This window comes from Lepisma saccharinum, chromosome 20, assembly GCF_977018435.1.
Source record: "Lepisma saccharinum chromosome 20, izLepSacc3.1, whole genome shotgun sequence".
Lineage (NCBI taxonomy): Eukaryota > Metazoa > Arthropoda > Insecta > Zygentoma > Lepismatidae > Lepisma > Lepisma saccharinum.
In genome coordinates, this window is record NC_139248.1 from 8927647 (window position 1) to 8950890 (window position 23244).

Below are 23244 nucleotides of genomic sequence, written 5' to 3' on the forward strand. Positions count from 1 at the left end.
TTCCATACTGATCCTATACTGAAAATTGTAACAATTAAAAACAGAGATGGGACAATTAATCTGTACTCTATCAGTATCGACTGATTTAGGTATCAGTTTATCAGCAAAATTACCGATAATTTTACCAATCCGATACATGGATAAATATAATTTATTGCAATATTGAGCCATTTTATTACAATTTTTATGATATAAACATACAACCTCCATTCTGTACTTTTATTTTTTTAAGTAAATGTCTAAACGTGCAACATGCATTGCAAAAGCTTCGTTCATCTGGTAACATACATTTATTAAGGAGAACCAATGAACGAACCATTTGGAATTTTATATCAGATCAGTAAAACATCAGTTATCAGTATCGGTAAATTTTATGTTGGCACTTTATCGGTATCAGGCAAAATTTCATATTGGTCCATCCCTAATTAAAAGTTATTCAAAATTTTGCTATAAAATATTTAAAAAATGACATCAGAATATAAAAACACCTGTTACCTAATTGCAAAATACAGTTTCTTCACATAATATTGGTGCAAAATAAATAGGAATTTCAAATTTTGCATAACTTCCGGCAAACTATCACAACTCTGAAAAAATATTGACCAGTATCGGTAAATAATATTCAACCTATACTTTCCACTGGTATCGGCTGATACCAATACATCGGTATCGGCTCAGCCCTAGTTATAACCTATATGGATACAGGGACCGTTACATTTGTAAATTTAAGGTAAGAAATGAACACATACCTCGCAGCATCAAAATCCTTAATTGCTTCATTTCCCCAGATTGGATTCGATCCTTCAACAGCATGTAGATTGGTGTTAGGAACAGCGGCACCAATTCTGTTGAGTCCTGAGTCTTGGGAACCAAACTTTGTGGTGCTCATTGCAATAAGTCTCTTGTTCAAGCTGAAATTAATAAATTTGAATAAAATATAATGCAACTCTGAAAAGCATATCCAAATTAACATTTCAAAAGCAAAAGGTAGAATCTTGGAAAAAACAGAGCTTAATTTGTCTCAGTTTTGTTAGGGCCCAAGAGGAACCCAACCGCAGCTTCAGTACAGCGCAGATGGCGGAAGAAGCACTACATTCCCAAGTAGTTAAAATTGGGAAAACCACTTTCTAGTGGCGAGGAGGGATCCTCAGAAGGCTAAGGGAGAAAACCTGGACAGAAAACCAGCCATTGCCTTGAGGCTGAAAGGACTAAACAATCAAAAGGCACCCTATCACTGAGCTAATCACCTGCATAGAGGTAGATGATTCAGAGAAGAAATGAATGCCTCGGAAACCCCAGACAGATCTCACAAAGACGGTAACGTATTAATAATGAAATGAGAATCGGAACCTGGAATATCAAAACGTTAAATGGTAAAGAAGTAGAAATAATCAAGGAAATGGAAAGATACAAAATAAAAATACTTGGAATAAGCGAAGTAAAGAAGAAAGGAAATGGGGGGAAAATGCTTGAAGGAAGAAATGTTTTGAGATACTCAGGAGTACCAGTTGGAAACAGAGCAAAAGAGGGAGTAGGAATTATAGTAGCAGAAGAAATAGACGGAAGAGTAATCAGCTGGGATGCAGTAAATTCAAGAATAATAACTCTAGACATAGACTTAGAAGAAAATATTACACTAATTCAAGTATATGCACCAACCGAAGATGCTAATGTGAGAGACAAGGAAGAATTCTACACAGAATTACAATCAAAAGTGGAAAAAAGCAGAAAGAGGAGAAAGAAAAGTTATAATTATGGGTGACTTAAATGGAAGATTGGGAAATGATCACTTGAGTGGATTCGGAACACTAGGAAAGTATGGAGGAGAAATTATTAAAAACGGAAATGGACAGAGAATCATAGATTTTTGCATAGAGAACACAATGCTGATAGGAAACTCCTTCTACAAACATAAAACAATACATCAAGTAATGTTTGAAGGTGAGGGGAGAATGCCAAAAGCATCATAGATTATATAACATAGCCACAACAAATAAGAGAACATATCCGAGATGTAAAAGTAATAAGAGGAGCCGACCACAGGCTGCTGGTAGCAGAATCACGGTTTTACACAGGGATGAAAAAGGAAAATAAAAGACCTATTACAAAATAAAAACAAAAGAGTTGAAGAAAAAAGAGAAAAAAACAAGAATATCAGAATAAAGTAGGAGAACTACTAAACCAAGAAACATTTGAAGATGAACATATAGAGGAAATTTTGCAAAATCAAGTCAGCAAAGAGGTATGTGGGAAGAAAAGAGTAAATACAGGAAGGACAATTGATTGATTGATTGATTTAGTTTATTTTACTTCGCGTTTTGTGCCTCTTGGCTAATTTGCGAAGATGGGGATGAGTGATGAAATGATAAAATTGATGAATTGACATTCACAAACAACCAAGCCCAAGCAGGATTCAAACCCGGGACCCTTAGCGTCGCAGTGACAGGAAGGACAAGAACCAGATGGTTGAATGAAGAGATGAAAAATGCAGTACAGGAGTAGAAAAAAGCATGAAGAAATATATCAACACAAGAAGAGATGAAGACTAATTAGATTATCTAGAAAAAAGAAACACAGCTAGAAGAATAGTGAGAGAAGCAAAGAGGAAAACATGGGAAGAAGTTGGAGAAGTGGAATCACAATACAAAGAGAATAAGAAAGGATTTTGGTGCATAATAAAAGGAATATGGTGGTAGAAGAGTAAGAACTGTACAAAACACAGCAAATATTCTGGAAACGTGAATTGAAAATATGTTTAAAACATGGAAAAAAATACTTTGAAAGTAAATTTGAAAAGGAAGGCATAGGAACAGGAGACAGGAGGATTGGAAAACATATTAGACAAAAAACAGGAAGGAGTAGAAGAAGAATACAAGAGCAGGATAAGGAAGAGAATGAGAATGAGATAAGAGAGCTAGCAAAGGAAATTGAAATAGGAGAAGTATATGTGAGAATATGTGATAAATACTTAGAAAAAGGAAAAAAATTATGTACATAGCATTTTTAGATCTAAAGGCTGCTTTTGACTACACAGAGAAGAAATATGGGCAATATTGGACAAAAGAAAAATTCCAGGAAAACTCATTCTAGTAATAAAACCAACATATAAAAGATTAGAAGGAATAGTAAGATTGGATGGAAAGATGTCAGACACATTTAAGTTGAAAAAAGGAGTGAAACAGGGAGATAGCTTGAGTACGCTACTCTTTATAGTATTTATGGATGACGTTTTAAAAGGAGAACAAAAGTGGGTAATTGAAATATGAGACCGATACATTGCCAAGCATTAGTATATGCAGATGACATAATGCTAATAGCAGATACAGAGAACAAGCTACAAGAGGCGGTTACAGAATGGGCAGAAGTGCTAAAGGCTAAAAGAATGACTGTTAAGGCAAATAAGAGCAAAGTGATGCAAATAGGAAGAATGGAAGAGGTAATAGAAATAATACACATAATATGCAATGGAATAGAACTGGAGCAGACAGAAAGATACAAGTACCTGGGAACAATCCTAAACCAGACAGGAAGAATAGAAGAGGAAGTGATGAACAGAGTAAGGAAATCTAACAATGCATACTACCAACTAAGCCAGACAATTTTGGGAAAAAGGAAAAAAAAACACCAAAACTAAACTACAAGTGTATAAGTCAGTAGTGGAACCAATTCTACTATACGGAAGTGAAAGCTGGCCAGTAAGAGGAAAAGTAAGACAAATAATGACAGTTGAGATGAAATGCTTCCGTAGAATAGTTAGTAAAATGAGATAGAGTACGTAATGAAAGAATCAGAGACGAATTATATCAGAAGCCAATAGAAGAAAAACTGACACAAGACAATTAAAATGGTTTGGACATGTGGTAAGAATGGACAAAGATAGAAAAGCAAAACAATTTATGGAAGCTAGAACAGAGGGAAGGAGAACCTGGAATACATTCGAAAAAGGAATAGAAGAAATAGGACAAAATAAAGGAAAAGGAATAAGAGAATTGAAGAGGATGGCAAAGGAACGGGAGAGATGGAAGGAGTTGATAGAGGTAATCCCGACGCTATGAGGCAAAAGGAGAAAGAGGGGGAAAAAATTGTTTTAAGTCCACTTTTATGTGCAGATAGGTTAATCAGGACTGGATGTACAGTTTAAAGTCAGATGTGAAGCACTATGTACCTCCAGCAAATAATGAACCCGGGATGGGGATTGCAAGGTGACAATGTTGCCACTACACCAACAGGGAGGCTCTTTTGAAAAACTGATAACTAAAGCTGTGTGTGTTTAACAGTAGAAAACAATAATAATTGGGAAATTCTTGAGATTAGAATTTTTAGAGATTTCCACTTTTGAAGGAAATTGAGTTACATGTGTACCTTAGAACTGTGAAGTATCAAGATTTCAGTGCTAGAAGTAAGTATCTCCTGATTTGCAAATTCTTGCTCATAGAGGCCTCACTGTGTTTGTGCTCCAACAGCTAAACATAATACTAAGTTATCTAAATGTTCCTTTTTCTCAAAACTGTCTTGAATGGAGTTATGCCATTTGTCCTCTGAACCCCTCATAAATGTTATAAGGTGATTCAAAAACGTCCACATGTTACAAAGCTTTTTGATGAGCATTTCCCAGAATTATGAATGAAAAGACTATCATTAATTATTTTATTGCAACAGAACAAAAATACGATGTTCATAATAAAAACTCAATGTGGGTGTTGGGATAGTATGTGGAAAGGTTGAATGGAAACACCACAAAGATATGAAGTGAGCAGATCAGACATATCCCAAGGAAAGGATGTGAAGTGAAAAGAAGAGAGACACCAAAGGAAAGGAATGTGGAGTGAAAAGAAAAATACACCACAAGGAAAGGATGTGGAGTGAAAAGAAGAGAAACACCACAAGAAGAGGATGTGGAGTGAAAAGCCACAAAGGAAAAATGTGGAATGTGGAGTGAAAAGAAGACATACACTACAAGGAAAGGATGTGGAGTGAAGAGTCACAAGGGAAGGATGTGGAGTGAAAAACCACAAGGAAAAGATGTGGAGTGAAAAGAATAGAAACACCACAAGGAAATTATATGGAGTGAAAAGAAGGAATACCACAAGAATAGAATGTGGAGTGAAAAGAAGAGAAACACCACAAGGAAAGGATATGGAGTGAGATGAGAAACACCAGAATGAAAGGATGTGGAGTGAAAACAAGAGAAACACCACAAGGAAAGAATGTGGAGTGAAAAGAAGAGAAACAACACAATGAAGGGATGTGGAGTGAGAATAAATTGAAAAGAAGAGTTACACCACAAGAAAAGGATGTGCAGTGAAAAGAAGATAAATAAAACAAGGAAAGGATGTGGAGTGAAAAGAAGAGAAACACCACAAGGAAAGGATACAGAGTGAAAAGAAGAAAAACACCACAAGGAAAGAATGCAGAGTAAAAAGAAGAGAAACACCACAAGGAAAGTATGCAGAGTGAAAAAAGAAAAACCCCACAAGGAAAGGATGTGGAGTGAAAAGCCACAAGCTATGGATGAGGAATGGAAAGCTACAAGGAAAGGATGTGGAGTGAAACCAACAAAGGAAACATGTGGTGTGAAAAGAAGAGAAACATCCCGAGTTAATTATATGGAGTGAAAAGGAGAGAAACACCACAAGGAAAGGATGTGGAGTGAGAAGAAAAATACCACAAAGAAAGTATGTGGAGTGAGAAGAGAAACACCAAAATGATAGGATGTGAAGTGAAAAGAAGAAAACAGAAGGAAAGGATATGGAGTGAAAAGAAGAGAAACACCACAATGAAGGGATGTGGAGTGAAAAGAAAAACACCACTAGGAAGTTATATGGACTGAAAAGAAGAGGAACACCTCAAGGAAATGATGTATAGTGAGAACAAGAGGAACACCACAAGGAAATGATGTGGAGTGAGAAGAGAAACACCACAAGGATAGGATGTGGAGTGAGAAGAGAAACACCAGAAGGAAAGAATGTGGAGTGAGAAGAAGGGAAACACCAGAAGGAAAGGATGTGGAGTGAAAAGAATGGAAACAGCAGAAGGAAAAGATGTGGATTGAAAAGAGAATGCCACAAGGAGAGGATGTGGAGTTAAAAGAAGAAAAACACCAGAAGAAAAGGATGTGGAGTGAAAAGCCACAATGAAAGGATGTGGAGTGAAAAGCCACAAGGAAAGGATGTGGAGTGAAAAGAGAAACACAACAAGGAAAGGATGTGGAGTGAAGAGAAACACCACAAGGAAAGGACTGGGAGTGAGAAGAGTAACACCATAAGGAAATTATATGGAGTGAAAAGAAAAACAACAAGGAAAATAAGTGGAGTGAAAAGAAGAGAAACACCACAAGGAGGGGGTGTGTAGTGAGAAGAATAGAAACACACAAAGAAAGAATGTGGAGTGAAAAGAGAAACACCACAAGGAAAAGATGTAGAGTGAAAAGAAGAGAAATACCACAGGGTAAGGATGTGGAGTGAAAAGAAGAGGAACACCACAAGGAAAAGATGTAGATTGAAAAGAAGATAAACACCACAAAGACGTAGAGTGAAAAGAAGAGAAACACCACAAAGAAAGGATGTAGAGTGAAATGAAGAGAACACCAGAAAGAAAGGATGTAGAGTGAAAAGAAGAGAAACACCACAATGAAAGGATGTGGAGTGAAAAGAAGAAAACACAAGGAAAGGATGTGGAGTGAAAAGAAGAGAAACACCACAAGGAAAGGATGCGTATTTAGAATAGAAACATCACAAGGAAAGGACGTGGAATGAAAAGAAGAGAAACACCACAAGGAGGGGGTGTGTAGTGAGAAGAATAGAAACACACAAAGAAAGAATGTGGAGTGAAAAGAGAAACACCACAAGGAAAAGATGTAGAGTGAAAAGAAGAGAAATACCACAGGGTAAGGATGTTGAGTGAAAAGAAGAGAAACACCACAAAGAAAGGATGCGAAGGGAGCAGATCATAAACACCACAAAGAGAGGGTTTTAAGGCAGTAGAGGATTGAGAGGAGGAAATTAAGAGTAAGGAAATATGAGAGAAGAGGAATGTTATAAACAGAGTAAGAGTGAAAGGGTTTTACAAATATTCAGGTTTGAAGGACCTGGAATAAAGCAGAAGGTATTTCTACAATGAATTGAATGCATTTAAAGAGTCAGAATCAGACTTACAAATAGTTCTCTATGTCTACAAATGAGATGACTTATACCTGAGGCAACAATGTGTACATTACCTTCTAAATTTGATGAAGAAAACAGCTACAAGAATCAACAGCAGCACGCCCATCACCACAGACACGACTATAAGAACTGTACGGAGCAAGGCTTCTTGATTTTCAGCTTCTGCTGCTTTAGTTTCCAGTTTTGTGATGGTCAAGTTTACAGCACTGAAGTCTCCTATCAAGGCATACCATATCAATATATCTGAAGCTTTGCTGAAATGAAGAAAGCCCATTGTAAACAAATGCAACAGCAAAAGTAGAATTAGTAGCATTAGTAACAGCAAGTGGCTGTAAATTTAAGTAGCCTTTTTTAAATAATGTACGTACTAGGGACAGTGGCGTCTCCTGACCCTGAACTTAAGGCGTTGGCAAAGAAGGAATGTTAACCCCTCCCCCTCTCATTTCTGTGACCCAATATTACTAATTTTCTCCGAACATTTTTGGTGTAAATTTAGAAATATTTAGAAAAACATTAAATTACATAAATTATTTTAAATGAAGTAAATACTTCATTTAAAATATTAATATTTTTGAAGGGTAAGGACAAGCAAGGACTTTTAAACGAGAAAATTAATGTTCAATACTTCGCCATACAATTATTTTTTAAAGCACGAGTTTGCAACCAGAGGGATTCGTGGAACTCCCATCATCTCTCAGAACATCGAAACTGAATTTATCAAATCATTTTGATTGCCTGCCGAAGTACCGCGAAAAACTGTAGAATTTAATAAATGTTCTTTTAATGAGGAATCAAACTGGGCACTTGCAGTAAGGAATTCCATGTAATTGCCCTTATTTAGAGATGCTGCATTTTCCTCAAGGCCTCGGAATGGCAGTTCTTGCTTTGTTAAATAGTAGACGGCGTTATTCGACCTCTTTAATATTTCCCTGATCTTTTTTACTTTTTCATTGTGTAGCTCTGTTTCAGATTTTCGTTGAGTATCCAAAAAAACATCAATTCTAGTAGGGGTGGCAAATTTAAAGACTACTAAATTTAAAGAAACTAGAAAGATGCAATTCAGACTCACTGTGTTTTTTCACTGCAGTATTGAGATGATTCAAACCGCATACCCTTGATAATTCCAAACACCTTTTTTAGTCGAGAGTCGGGACATGATATTTTTTAAATCCCGACATTCGGGACGGAAAAAATTCTCAATTTCCCGACAAAGTCGGGAAATTTTCGGGACGGGAAATGTTCGAAATTTTCCGAAGCTCTTGAAAAATCGAATTATACACGTCATTTTCACCTTAAGTGATTGCTTTTGCATTTCTGATACAAAAACTAAGAATTTCCGATAAGTTCCAGACATTAGCACTGCCGAAAACATCGAGAATTAACAACTTTTTAAAATGACCATTTGGTATTTCCCGACTGCTCTGGATCCCGAAAAAGTCGGGAAGTCATTTCCAGAAGTCGGGATCGGGATGGGAAATTTTTTCCCGCTCCCGGTCCCGACTTTTCGGGATCCCACACTCCCCTAAGAATAATAAACATGTTCAACAGTAAAATTTATTCACCACATCACACTCGCAAAGCCAGTCTGAAATGCCATAGAGTTCTTTTCGAAAATGTCTCTCAAAACCTTTTCCAGCACCACTTTTTCCATTAACATATGTTGACATCGTGAGATTCGGACATGGTCGACCATTGTCAATCACTTGTTTCTTCTCTGAATACGAAAGCGAAGAAAAGGAATTATTTAAATATTTTTGCACAACACTTTCACTATTCTCCATCTTAAAATAATCACATCACTTCACACCACACGTTTAAAAAATAATGCACAACAATCAGGAGCAAAACAACGCGGAACGTGGGGTGAATGAAAGCCAAATCGTTGGGAACAAATACAACGCCTTGAGAAGATAACCATGCTGGTGGGTGGCAGGGTGCGCATGCGCGGTCATCCTATGTTTCGGCAGTGGTAAGACGTTGTATTCCACTCCAACGTCCTGGCAGTGCGGGACCGATCTGCCTACCTGACAACCACTGCGCGCTGCGTCGCGTTCGAAAACTACCGGCCGCTCGAAGGTGACAATTGAAAAAAAACGCTCAAAATCGTAATTTATAAAAGTACATATACTTTCTTCTTTATTTCATTTTCCTTTGGCCGTTGACACATGACTTACACACCCAGAGAAATCGCCACTGACTAGGGATGTATTTGTCTGGAAATTATACCAACTCAATATATACTAGCAATACTATTTAGTTCAAGTTCTAAATATTACTTTTTTGTTTTATGTTTTTAATGTACATCACTTTTCTGCTTATTTAGATTAATTTTGATGAAGATGAAAGATTATAGAATAAATAGCTGAAACAGGATTGGAACCTTTTTGATTTTGCAGCATAAAATACATACATACTTCATCATCTGGCTGGCACCAGAATGTAATATTTATCTCTTTCTATAGTAATCTATTTTTCGATAATCTCACATCTCTTGAGGTACATATTGTTAAAACATGTCAAGATGTTGAAAATAGTGAAGTTTTAGCCACTGAGAGTAACATGTATTTTTTACTTAAATTAAGGGTAAGGATGTCGAATCGACTCTTCTTAATAGAAATATGTATGATACATCATTGAAAAGGGTATGAATCAAGGGTTCCAGAAATGTAAAATTTAAGGTGAGGAAACATTTGAAAGTGGGAAAAAAGTAGTATTAATTGCCCCCCGATTCCGGGCTCTGCCCCTGGGGTAATTGACCTACCGCTACCGCGGCCCCGCCTCTGCTCCGCTCCGGCTTCCTGCCTTTTTCTATAGAGTCCCTTTGAATAAGAACATGAAAAAATATAAATGAAAACATGATTTTAAAAAGTTGAATCCTAGTGGAAATTCGCATATATATTCATGTTGAAAATCAAAGTTCGACCTGGCAATACTGAGCCATCTTGATGTCCGCCATCTTGAATTCAACTTCAGAAATTTAAATGGGAAGGGGGTCGTGCGACATATCAAAATGGGCTAGAATTTCACCAGGAAAACAACTGTGACTTTTGATTTCACCTAACTTTAATTGTTGCAGAGTTAACAATACCACAAAGTTATGGCTCAATAAGTCACTTAACACCCCCAGTACAAGGCCACTGCGGCATGGAACGTGAAAATGGCGATGACCAATCGTTATCAGGCCAAGGGGGAACCACACTGACGTCACCCGCATGGTCGGCAGCTATCTTGATGTCCGCCATCTTGAATTCAACTTCAGAAATTTAAATGGGAAGGGGGTCGTGCGACATATCAAAATGGGCTAGAATTTCACCAGGAAAACAACTGTGACATTTGTTTTCACCTAACTTTAAATTTAAGGGCGATTCCCGCATGGAAGTCCTTTTTGCTTAAATGTTTATTGTTCAAATTATCGTTAGTATGTGATTATGTGGTATTTATTGTTAGACCAATCACTGAAAATGTCCAGATATTGACTTACCGGTATGTACATATCTTGTAGTATTGGTTGGCATGGGAATTACGATTGTGTTTTGTCTTTACATAAAAGTTTAAAAGAGTGATGATGTGAATTGATCGTGTCAAGAGTAGCATATTTCCTTTTTCACTGATCTGAACGAAAATGCCACTAACACGTGAGGAACGGATTGCCATCATATTGATGTCAGGGGAGAGAAGTACGCCTGACATTGCTGCAGACTTCAATAACCGCAATCCTGTAAGACAACCGGTGTCACATGTGGCTGTCAGCCAGTTGCTGGCAAAGTTCCAAGATACTGGATCTGTGGATGACAAGCCGCGACATGGACGTCCGAAAACAGCCACGGATGAGGGTACTGCTGTAGCGGTGTTGGCATCATTTGCAAAGTCCCCAACCCGTAGCACACGGAGACTGGCGCTGGAAAGCGGTGTCAGCAGGGGTTCAATTCAAAGGATTGTACGTGACCACCACTGGCATCCGTATAAGATACAGCTGCAGCAGCACCTTAGTGAGGACGATCCAGACAGGCGTTTGCAGTTTTGTGAGTGGGCTATAGCACAACTGCAACGTGACCCTGCTGTCGGTAGCAAGATTCTGTTCAGTGATGAGGCTAATTTTTATGTGTCGGGGGAGGTGAATAAGCAAAATCTGCGGTACTGGTCACCCGAAAATCCACATTGGACAGATCCCAGCAAGGTGACGGGAGGCGGGAAGCTAATGGTGTGGTGTGGTACTTGGGGTTCCCGACTTGTTGGTCCATTTTTCATTGAGGGCAACTTAAATGCAGAGGGCTACTTGCTTCTGCTACGGGAGCAGATCTTACCATCCTTACTGTCCGAGGATGGGAGCTATCCTGAATGGTTCCAGCAAGATGGTGCTCCACCGCACTATGGGATGATAGTCCGTCAGTACCTGGATCAACAATTCCCTCACCACTGGATTGGTCGCCGAGGGACTGTGGAATGGCCTGCACGCTCACCTGACACCATTGGACTTTTACCTCTGGGGACACCTGAAAGCCATGGTGTATGCTACGAAAATCAGGGATCTGGCCCACTTGCGCACATGCATTGTGGATGCCTGTACTGCAATAACTCCTGAGGTTCTTCAGAATGTGGTAAGGTCATGGGAGAGACGATTACACGAGTGTGTTGCGCAAGAGGGACGTCATATTGAGCATGTGTTATAACTTTGTGGTATTGTTAACTCTGCAACAATTAAAGTTAGGTGAAAACAAATGTCACAGTTGTTTTCCTGGTGAAATTCTAGCCCATTTTGATATGCCGCACGACCCCCTTCCCATTTAAATTTCTGAAGTTGAATTCAAGATGGCGGACATCAAGATGGCTGCCGACCATGCAGGTGACGTCAGTGTGGTTCCCCCTTGGCCAGGCAACGATTGGTCATCGCCATTTTCACGTTCCATGCCGCAGTGGCGTTGTACTGGGGGTGTTAAGTGACTTACTGAGCCATAACTTTGTGGTATTGTTAACTCTGCAACAATTAAAGTTAGGTGAAAACAAATGTCACAGTTGTTTTCCTGGTGAAATTCTAGCCCATTTTGATATGTCGCACGACCCCCTTCCCATTTAAATTTCTGAAGTTGAATTCAAGATGGCTGCCGACCATGCGGGTGACGTCAATGTGGTTCCCCGTTGTCCTGATAACGATTGGTCATCGCCATTTTCACGTCCCATGCCGCAGTGGCCTTGTACTGGGGGTGTTAAGTGACTTATTGAGCCACCCTGTAGAAATCACTGATTCACTTGCTGCCACATTACAGACTCAAAGTTTACTGCTAAGCGTACCAGTGAAATGCTTTCATGTTCGAAAAAATCTCCCACTATGAAGTCAAGACTTCCCAGATCTACTATTGAATTTAATATTTCACACTTTTCATGTTTTGTTATTCAACAAGCAGACGCAGAAAAGGCTTAATCACAGACTAATGTTTTAAATATGCATAAGGAGAGGACTGAAAAGTTTGCTTTGGAAGATATTTGTAATGAATTTATGTGGAGAACTGCAGACAGAAGAAACACATTTGCAACACACCATGCAATGGCGAGCCAATGTTGTATTCTATTTCAGAAATAAAGTTTCACAAAACAAAGTTTACTTAATTATAACGATTTTTGGTTAATTAGCCTTGACTTCACCTTTTGGAGGATTTCATAACTGATTACTATAACCAAAGCATTCCATTGAGGTCTGAAATTTGATATTTTCAGTGTCCTATTACAAATACTGAGATCTGCAGCATTTTGGTTGATAGGACATCTGACTATAAGAGGCCTACCTCGATTTCCAAGGTGGGAATTCAAGAGACCTCTAGGGTTCACTTAGTATCTAATAAATAAGAACTTTGGGATAACCCTGGGGGAGGGGGCACATTGTGCTGATCACATGACCTCAACAAATAGCCTATAGATTGTGAATATGTAGGGACCTACTTTCACCCCTGCCACACATGAAGGAGCAGTGTGTTATGCTTCAATAATTTCAATTTTTTTTAAAAAAATGTTCGTATGCAGGCCAAGTATTTTGCATGTGGTGATATCAATTCCAAGCTGAACAAGATCCACTCCCCTGACAAGGACTTCTTTCTGTCTCGACTACCACCCTCCAAACGAACGTAGCAATCCACCAAAAACACTGAAGTCTCCATGTGCAATTACAAGAGACGAATTGCAATAAAGGGTGGATGTTCTAAATTTGGCATGCAACAAAATTTACCTTCCTCGCCTTAGGTAATTGCATAAATATCCTTTCACCTTATCATCCAGAGAAAAGACATAATTGTAAACAAAGTTGCAAAATTTAGCTCTTTCCCCATTTCACAATTTTTCAAGTTAAGAATTTGAATGTTGTAAAGTAACTGTAAAAGTACCTGCTAATAATAAAAAAGGTAAAGTGTTCCCGTGTGCTTAGCACCATGCCATGAAGGCGTATAGGGGGTGTGGGGGTAACGCCCCACACTTTCTTGATCCGGTCGTGAGTGGGGGTGATGTGATCAGCATCACACCACTGACCGCCTTTACCCCCCAGGGTTTCCCCCAGGTACCCATGTTATTCGACGCTGGGTAGGCGCCGGGGCCGCTTCCACCGTTAGAAAAGTTCCCGGATTTGAACTGGCCGGGGATCGAACCCGGGACCTTTAGCATGGTAGTCAGACGCGTTATCGACTGAGCCACCGTGGCCACCACCTGCTAATAATGTTACTTCTATTTAGAAAAGTAACTGTTACCATTACTGCTACATACTTTTAAAACTAACCAGTTATAGTTAGAATTCTTCAAAAAGTAGCTATGTTACAAGTAGCTAGTTAATTCCAAACACTGATGAAATATATATATACACACAACACACACATACATACATATACAGGGTGTGGCAATGAATGAGACGTTCTTAAATACCTCCCACTTAAGACAAAATGAACTACTTTTTTCATTCAAGAAGAGATACTAATAGAAAATACAAATACAATCCTTATATTTTGACTTATTTGAAAATACTGGTAACATTACTAAGGTAACTTCCATTTCAGTCCACGTACACTTATCAGTCTTTGGGTAGGAATTTGAGCCACTTCTTCCCAGATCTGATTTTTAAGTTTAAGTTTTAAGATGTTTAAGTATGTAATCGGGATTGGTTGGAAGACTTACTTTCAAATGTGCATAAAGAAAATAATCACATGCAGGCAGATCCGGTGATCTGGCAGGCCAAGGAATATCCCAGTTGTTAATTTTGTAATATTATTTTACAGCTAATGGGCCCTGTTCTATGACTCCATTATAACTGAACGGTAAAGCAGGAGCTACAAGATGGCAGTAGTCACGTGCTACCTTTGACGCAAAAAGTACCTATAGGGGCTATCCACCGGAAGGATGTGACTTCGCGCGGACACCATACTTGTAGCACAACAACTTCCGGTTTGTAGGCTCACAACATGCCGCTAAAGGGAGCTGAGATTGTGTCATGTATGAAAGGAACGAATGAGTGTGTACAAGGAGGATGTAAACTATGATCAGGGCTAAATAATCTTTCACGGACCTCTCTTCATCCATTTCCTCGAGATCTAGGCCCAAAAATGATTGCATTCAAGCTGTCAGGCATGAAAATTGGAAGCCGATTAGCAGGAGTAGACTCCGCAGTAATGACAACGGATGTGCAGGAACCCAAAAAGTCGAGACCTGAAAAAAAATCCCGTTCCGATCCAGACTTCGGAAAAAAATGTTAGCGTTTAATAGTCGTTTATTCACTACATATTTTTTTTGTACTAAATGTCCGAAATTTATTGAAATTAGCAGTTTTTATTCCAGAAATGCAAAATAAATCATCACCCGAGGGTGAAATTGTGTTTATAAATAACATTTTTTTAGTATCGGGTAATGTTGAATATTTTCCGCTCCTATAATTTCCTGATTTAGTCGGGAAATAACATTATTTTTCCAGTTTTGAACGTCAGGACTTTAAAAATACCCCATCCTGTTTCCTTCCCAACCAAAAATTTTGCAACCCGCACCCCTTGCACTTCATTAAAGGTAGAAGAGAAATCATTCAAATCTCGATTTTCTCTGTTTTAGTGATATGAGCAAAAATATTACTTATCCTTTCAAAAGATGCTCGGTCATAGTCAGATAGGTTACGTGAAGTACACACGAACTGTATTAAATTTTTGTGTAACCAGATATTTTTGGTAACCAGAGGAAATAAATTTTTGTGCAACCAGAGGAAATATTTTTTGGGTAGCCAGAAAATTAAGTGCGGGTACTATTATTAATTTTCGTCTTTTGCAATGGAAATCTTTTCAACATTGATAGATAGTGCCTCCCCGATGGTGCAGTGATAGCGTTGTTGCCTTGTAATCAAGGGGTCTCGGGTTCGATTCCCGTTGGAGGCATATAGTGGTTCGGATCCCACTTTAAACTGTAGGTCCAGTCCCGATTAGCCTTACTGTGCACAAAGTGGACTTAAAACACCAACTCAATCAATCAAATCAACATTGATAGAAAAGAGGTCCTAGGTTTGAACACCATGGTGAGGCAATGGTGTGTCATTGTGTTTATCCCATCATTAATTTTTCCAGATTATTCATCTTCATCGTCATGTTTAACACAAATAGCAGAAAATTGACTTAAAATAACAATAAGCGTTTTGTATTTCTGCGTTCCATCGGGAACGAAACCAGCAAGTGTGCATTACCGCATCCCTCTGACTTGCCCTGACTGAAGAAAGAAGAAAATAAGCTCCTTTTTCCGTTTTTTATATGTTCGTACATCTCGCACTTTTTCACTTAAAACATAAATGTATGCATTTAAGCACTCTCGCTCTGTAGGAAAAATTACTTTCTATTAAATATGTAGGCTACAAACATCGCCAATGAAACGACGATCAGCAAATGGATCTCATCCTGGAATAATGCTGTATTACTTCCTAGTTGCTCATCCAATTGATATGTAAAGGCCTTTACTTTGCCCTGATATCTCTTATTCTCCTCGTCGTCAAGTGCTTTTATATGATCCAATTCATCCGGTATACAAAACGAGAAGAAGGGCCACAAGTAAGCGCTTGAATTACCCGGCCGCCGTGAACCGGAAGTTGTTGTGCTACAGTTCCACAATCGATTGTGCCTTTCGATATGTTTTTGTTTACTCGTGGATAGCCCCAATATCACCCGATTCATTGCCGCACCCCGTGCATAGAAGGAAAACACTAGACACTTACCACACGAAAATGAAAATATGTATATTTTGTGGTATTGCAGCAGCATGGAGAGAAAAAATGACATTCTCCTGTGAGCATGAAGGCAGGTCGCAAAATAAATAAATTTTCATTTTTGTATGCTAAGCATTTAATTTCCTTCCATTTTTACTTATCTACCCCTTCTGACTCCTTTCTCTTTCATAGCATTACAATGATTCACACATACTTACTCTTCAATTACTTTCCCCCCCACAGGAACATTCCTGTTCATGTCCACAAAATAAGTTTCAAATTTGGTTGTGTCTTCATCCATTTCTGTTGTTCCATGTAAGTTGCAATCGTATCCAATGTTCTTGGAGAAAATTTCTAAAATCTGTAATTGAAAGAAACAGGTTTGATACCATAAATAAAATTTAAAACTTCTCTCTCATTTCAGGACGTATCATTTTCCCTCAATATTTAAAAAGACCATGGACATTTAAATTGTATGGTAAGAATTTTTAGTCTTGGATGTGAATAACTCCAAACTGTGTCAATCCTGCTAACTCCTTATACCAGTTGTGCCAGTTAATAATTCTTAATTGATCCGAAAGAAAACAGGTGTATCTGGGGAGAAAGGTAACAAATTCCTTATTTAAAGTATGCACCATCGCTAGCTATACATTGTGCCCATCTGTCCGTCAAATTGTGGATGCCCTTCCAGAAAAATCATTCACATTTTGAGGTGATCCAGTCAGCAAGCCATTGTTCGACATCTTCGTAATTGTTGAAGTGTTGCTGGGAAAGTGAGTGAGACATCGATGAAAACAAGTGGTAGTCCGAAGGGGCTAAGTCTGGTGAGTATGGTGGGTGGGGCAAGAATTTCCAGCCAAGTGCAGAAAAGGTGTCTCTGACGCGTTTCGCTGTGTGTGATGAGGCATTGTCGTGCTGCAAAATCACTTTTCCGTGTCTTGTCGCCCAATCTGGGCACTTTTCGATCAATGCATGGTTCAAATTGATGAGTTGTTGATGATAGCAAACGGCATTCACTGTTTCACCTGGTTTCAGAAGCTCATGGTACACCACACCCTTCTGATCCCACCAAATGCACAGCATTGTCTTCCTTCCGAAGCGATTCGGTTTTGAGGTCGATGTTGAAAGTTGTCCTGGGTCAACCCATGACTTTTTGCATTTTGGGTTCTCGAAGTAGATCCATTTTTCGTCCCCCGTCACTATCCGATGCAAGAAAGACTTTTTTTCATGCCGAGAAAGCAAAACTTCACACACCGTTTTTCGCTTTTCCATTTGTCTGTCGTTCAGATGATGTGGGACCCATTTTCCTGCCTTCTGGATCTTTCCCATGGCATGAAGACGATCAGATATGGTTTGGCGACCAACATTTAACTTCTCTGCCAGTTGTTGTTGCGTTTGCGTATCGTCTTCGTCCAACAGTGCTTTTAATACAGCGTCTTGGAATTTTTTCAGCTGGCCCGGGCGATCTTTGTCTTTCAAGTCGAAATCATCACTTTTGAATCGTTGAAACCATCGCACACACGCGTCTTGCGTTAGGACATTGTCACCATACATTTCCACAAGGAGATGATAGCTTTCACTAGCATTTTTCTTTTGATTGAACAAGAAAAATTTGGTTTGAAAGTCAACATGTTTCCCACACAAATCCAATATCACGATCACTCGCACTCAGTTGCACATCCACGGCGTTTTGACAGGTACTGTCCAGGCAACACACTGACATAACAGTTGAGACTGTGCACCAACCCTTGCTTCCAGCTACATCCAGCGACAAAATTAAGAATTATTAACCGTCACACCTGGTATTAGTTCTTTCTAGAAAGGTAAGGTAAGAAAAGGTGGAGTTCCCCGTGCATATAGCACCGTGCCATGAAGGCACTTTTAGGGGATATGGGGGTAGGGCCCCAAACATTCTCTATCTCGGCCATTTTGGAGGTGATGTGATCAGTACAATGCTCCAGCCATCTTTACCCCCAGGTACCCATTGATTTGAGGCTGGGTGAGCCCCAAAGCCACTTTATGTAGGGGAAAATTCCAACCTTAAATCACCCACCCTGGGTCTCCTGCGTGGCAGTCAGACTAGACCACTACGGCTCCCTCTAGAGTGAATACTGTATTTTGACTACAGCAGAGCCAATGCCAATGCACCGGGATAAGAAAAGTATTGGTTAGATTTTATTTACCAATATGAGCCGATATTTCCTCGGCATTTTGGTCTTTCACAGAGTCTGTTAAAATACTGTGCAACACTTTGATGGAGTCTAATTATCCTGAAAATTATGCAAATTTGAAGTTTCCATTTATTCTACTCCAAAATTGTATGAAAAACTATATTGTGATTACATAGCAGGTACTTTAATACTCTGATGTAATTTCTTTAATATTTTAAGGTGAAACTCTGCTAATTTGGTGCTTATAATTAGAGTGGAATACTCACCCACTATATATAATGTGTATTATATAATTATATTATATGATATGAATATTTTGGACCAGGGATAGACAAAACTAAAAAAAATTCAGGCACCATTTTTTAAAAAAATAATATAAGTTATGAGATGTGACCTTTAAAACATTTAATTTATTAATGAATGAAATACTGGATTAAAAGCAATTAATTCTTGCACGAGAGTGGTATTCCTAAAGAAGGCTCAACTGGTAACAGCATTAATAACTATGCAATGACCGTATATTGCTGCAGATTTTAAAATTAGGGTAGCAACAGTGCAAAAATTTATAATGCATGTTAATTATTGTGATTTAACAATACATGTGATACAGAAAACACACAAACATAAAAAATCACATACTATACTACACTGCCTTCCAAAAGTTAAGCACGCAATGCAAATTTTCGAAAGCGTATTTGAATTTGAGTCGCTGAACATCGCTGCTGGTGTAGATGTAAGTTTCTATGTCTAGCTTCCCTTTTGTAAGTAGAGAGTGAATCATCTGTACCCAGGTGCTTAATCTGTGCTCTTGAAATAGCATAAAAGCAAGGATTTCATGCAAGAATCATCACACTTTCGTTGAAGACGCCAGCATTCTGAAGGGTTTGAGGTGCATTTAAAAGCTGATACGAAGTGTTTATAACTTTTGTAGGATTATTTTTGATAATATTCGTGTTTCTATGGCTGAAAGAAGACGAATGACAGATAGTGAGCGCTGGCATGCTGTCGGATGCATTGAAGCAGGACAGTCAATCAAAGATGTCGCTATTTTCTTTGGCGTTGATCATTTGGTAATTTCTCGTTATGGAAACAATTCCAAACAAGTCAAACAGTTATCTGGAGACCTGTGCTCGGTCGTCCAAGGGTTACCGCCCCCTCTGATGATCGATATATTGCTATAGTAGCCAAGCGGAATCGACGAGCGGCCTCCACAACTGTTGCATCCATGGTTGCAGCTGCACTTGGTAAGACAATATCTACCAGTACTGTGCGTCAAAGGCTCCACATGAAGGGATTGTACACCCGAGTACCACGTGTTTGTGTTGCACTAACCGTCCAAGCCAGGAGGACAAGATTGAAGTCGTGTCGTCAACATGTCAATTGGACTGTCTCAGATTGGTGCAATGTCCTGTTCATGGACGAGTCCAGATTTGCCCAGGAATTAGATGATAAGAGTGCAAGGGTCTGGAGAGAACGAGGCACATGCAATCAGGCCAAGAAAATCATCGAACATCACACATTCAGACTTGGCAGCAGCATGGTGTGGGCTGGAATTTCAATGGGATATCGCACCGAGCTGCACATCTTTAAAGGTGGTTCTGTGACGGCTGCACGGTATCGGGATGAAGTCCTAGACCCCATTGTGAGACTCTACGCTGCAGCAGTTGGTCCTGATTTCCTCCTTATGGATGATAATGCCCGTCTCCATCGAGCCAACATCGTTGACGAGTACCTGGAAAGTGAGGGCATTTCTCGTATGGAGTGGCCAGCATATTCCCCCGACCATAATCCCATTGAAAACCTTTTGGATGCCTTCGGGCATGCTGTCTCTGCACGTTTACCTCCTCCAGCAAGTCTCAGAGAGTTGGAAACTGCTCTAATGGAGGAATGGCCATTGCTCGCATCTGTGATGGTTGATTACCTCATTGAAAGCATGGAAAATAGTTGTAAAGTTTGTGTGAAGGTTCGGGGTGATCACATACCATATTAATGTAAGTTTTGTTTTGGTCACGTACTATATTACTAAGTTTTGTTTGGTTTGTTTGCCTTTAAACATTATTATGTTAATGACCCAAATGTGACGTCATCACATAACTTATGAAAAGTAAATTATTTTTTTCATCTTTGTACAGGATTCTTGTCTTCTTTAATGCATAAATACATTTGCTACCTTCATGTGCAATTTTGTGTTAATCAAAGCTTTACTTTTCCATTCTTGTTGATTTTACCATCACGTGCTTAACTTTTGGAAGCATGTTTATTTAAGGAAAAACTTAATGGAAATTTCCATAAGCGAACTCTATTTAAAAAAAACACAGTTATGATAGGTACACATTTTCACTGCTACCCACTGTCATCACTAACCACTTCGTAAAAGACAAATAAAATGTTGTAAAAGCCAAGGTCACGGATGTAACCCACACCTTAACTTTTCACAATTGAAATGTGAATAAAAAGTGTGGCTTATTTTCGAGCTAATATGGTAGCAGGTTTATTTTGCTCCATATACAAAAAATCTTCTGAATTTTCTTTACATGCAACCAGATTAACTGCACTGCACTTTGATTTTTATACAGGATGTATCAGAAGTGATAGTGCAAACACAAATGGGAAAACTTACACAATAGTATAAGCAAAAAAAGTCTCAGTAAACATAGGGTCGTAAATTAACCATTTACAACATAATTTCGAATTTATGGTTACGATCTCATACTCACTTGATTGTTTGTACACATGGTACACTTGTCTCCTTGTGCACTCAAAGGATTCTTTCTTTAAAACTGAACACTGCCGAAAGGGAGTGTTGAAAACAAACCATACAGGATGGAAGGCATATAACCGACATGTTGCTTATAGTGACAAGCGCACGATGTGTACAAACAATGAAATCAGTGGCAGATCATAAGAATACATTCAAAATTATTTTGAAAGCGGTCTGTTTGAAACCACATGTTTATAGAGATTTTTTTGCTTGTACTATCATGTACTTTTCACTGTTTCAGTTTGTTCTATCACTTCTGATACACCCTGTATACAAATTTTGAAGACCACACTTACTTCTTGCTTCATGGCTTCCACTTCACTCCTAGGATTTTGAAAGGTGAATGTCACTAAATGATCTTCAGTAATGATGTACACCGAACAGTTAACTGAAGTGGTATGAATTTTTTTATCGTCACCTGAAAAAAATACAAATTCAAGTAATTTTTTTAATTATGGCACTGAGTGCAGGTTGTGTGAAATGTGTAGCTTCGCTCTTTATCTGTTTTGCACTAGTACTAGTGCAAATTTGCATAGTGAAAAAGTGTTGTCTGAATTGTGAAATTGCAGTTAACGATGGGAATATATTTATTATTTTCCTGTAGTTTATGGTTATTACAAGCATAAGAAAATAGTTTTTCGTTGTGACGTTTCCGTAAACTACAGGAAAATAATTCTAAAATGCAAGCAATGTGTACATACCAGATGGGAATATGTTTGCAGATCAGTTCTATGACAAATACTTGAAAACTCTGAGTGCTTTCCAACGTTTTGTGCTCTTCAAGGGGCGAGCACATGCAAGGATGCTTCAAGGAAAGCCTTGCCCGGGACCTCTGCCAGGAAGTGCATGCTCCAGCACCTCTTCCTCCTGCTGTTACATCAAACTTCAGCCTGGACCAGGGTCGTCTACGGTGATAACAAGTGATAGTGCCTTTCATCTATATTATCAAAACGTGCAGTGTCTAAAGAATAAGTTTTTGGACTGTGAATCAATGACTACTTCATCTGAATATGACTTGACTGTGTGTGCTTTAGTGAGTCATGGCTCAATTCTGATATCTCGTGTGTTGAAATTCCCCTCTATGAGCAGTTCAATGTTTACCGTAAAGATCGTGAAATGCATGGTGGTGGTGGAGTTATGGTGTGTGTGAACAAGAAGTGGCCCAGCAAGATACGACTGGATTTACAATGAGACTGCAAATTACTCTGTGTAGAAGTAAGTACAAACCACCGTAGAAAAATACTTCTAGGTTGTTTCCATCGGCCTGATAGGCGGAGTCCCAAAGAACGCTTAGAATCCTGCTATGATTCCACTCTGGCAACACTTTCCAGCCACAAAGTTATTTTGTGTGGGGATTTTAATATGCACATAAAGTGGAATAATGCTGTAGATGGCATACCAACCACTGGAGACGAAGACTGGTTCATAGACAATTTTATTCATGGACTGGGTCTTCTTCAACACAACATGTACAATACGAGAAAAGATAAAAACCTTGATTTCATATTGTCCTCGTTGGAAACCTGTGACGTCACGCCCTCTTTGAATATGCTTCAGTCGGACCACGAGTCGCTGTGCGCTATCTTCAAAATCCCAGTGAAAGTGGGAGGCTCCCCTTCTGCACCCCCCCCCCCCAGGCACAAGATTCTGCTGTGGAAGAAAATGCCATGGGACGCCGTCCGTCGAGCCATTGATTTTTTCAACTGGAACCTGCTTTCCGAAGGGACAGTGACCGAGGCTGTCGAACTGTTCACGGACATGATTCATGCCCTAATTCAGGACTATGTGCCACATAAAACAATGAAATGTAAAAAGTTTCCCCCGTGGTTCAATAAGGAGTTGCAGCATCTGTTGCACAACAAAAAGAGAGCGTGTCAGCTGTGGAAAAGTTCCCCAATCCCCGCAGACACAACACTTTCAAAGCACTTTGTAAGCATAGTAAAGACC

At 39.0% G+C, this 23244-nt stretch overlaps 1 protein-coding gene across 1 annotated transcript in view; it reads right to left on the reverse strand.

Moving 5' to 3' along the window:
- LOC146003703 (cadherin-AgCad1-like) overlaps positions 1–23244 on the reverse strand; it is a 161658-nt gene that overhangs the window by 6040 nt on the left and 132374 nt on the right. The window contains exons 25-28 of the mRNA XM_083142086.1: positions 21594–21715; positions 16584–16726; positions 7217–7417; positions 750–911 (exon numbers count right to left, since the gene is read on the reverse strand). Of these exons, the coding sequence (XP_082998212.1) occupies positions 750–911; positions 7217–7417; positions 16584–16726; positions 21594–21715 (628 nt within the window). The remainder of the gene's footprint in view (positions 1–749; positions 912–7216; positions 7418–16583; positions 16727–21593; positions 21716–23244) is intronic.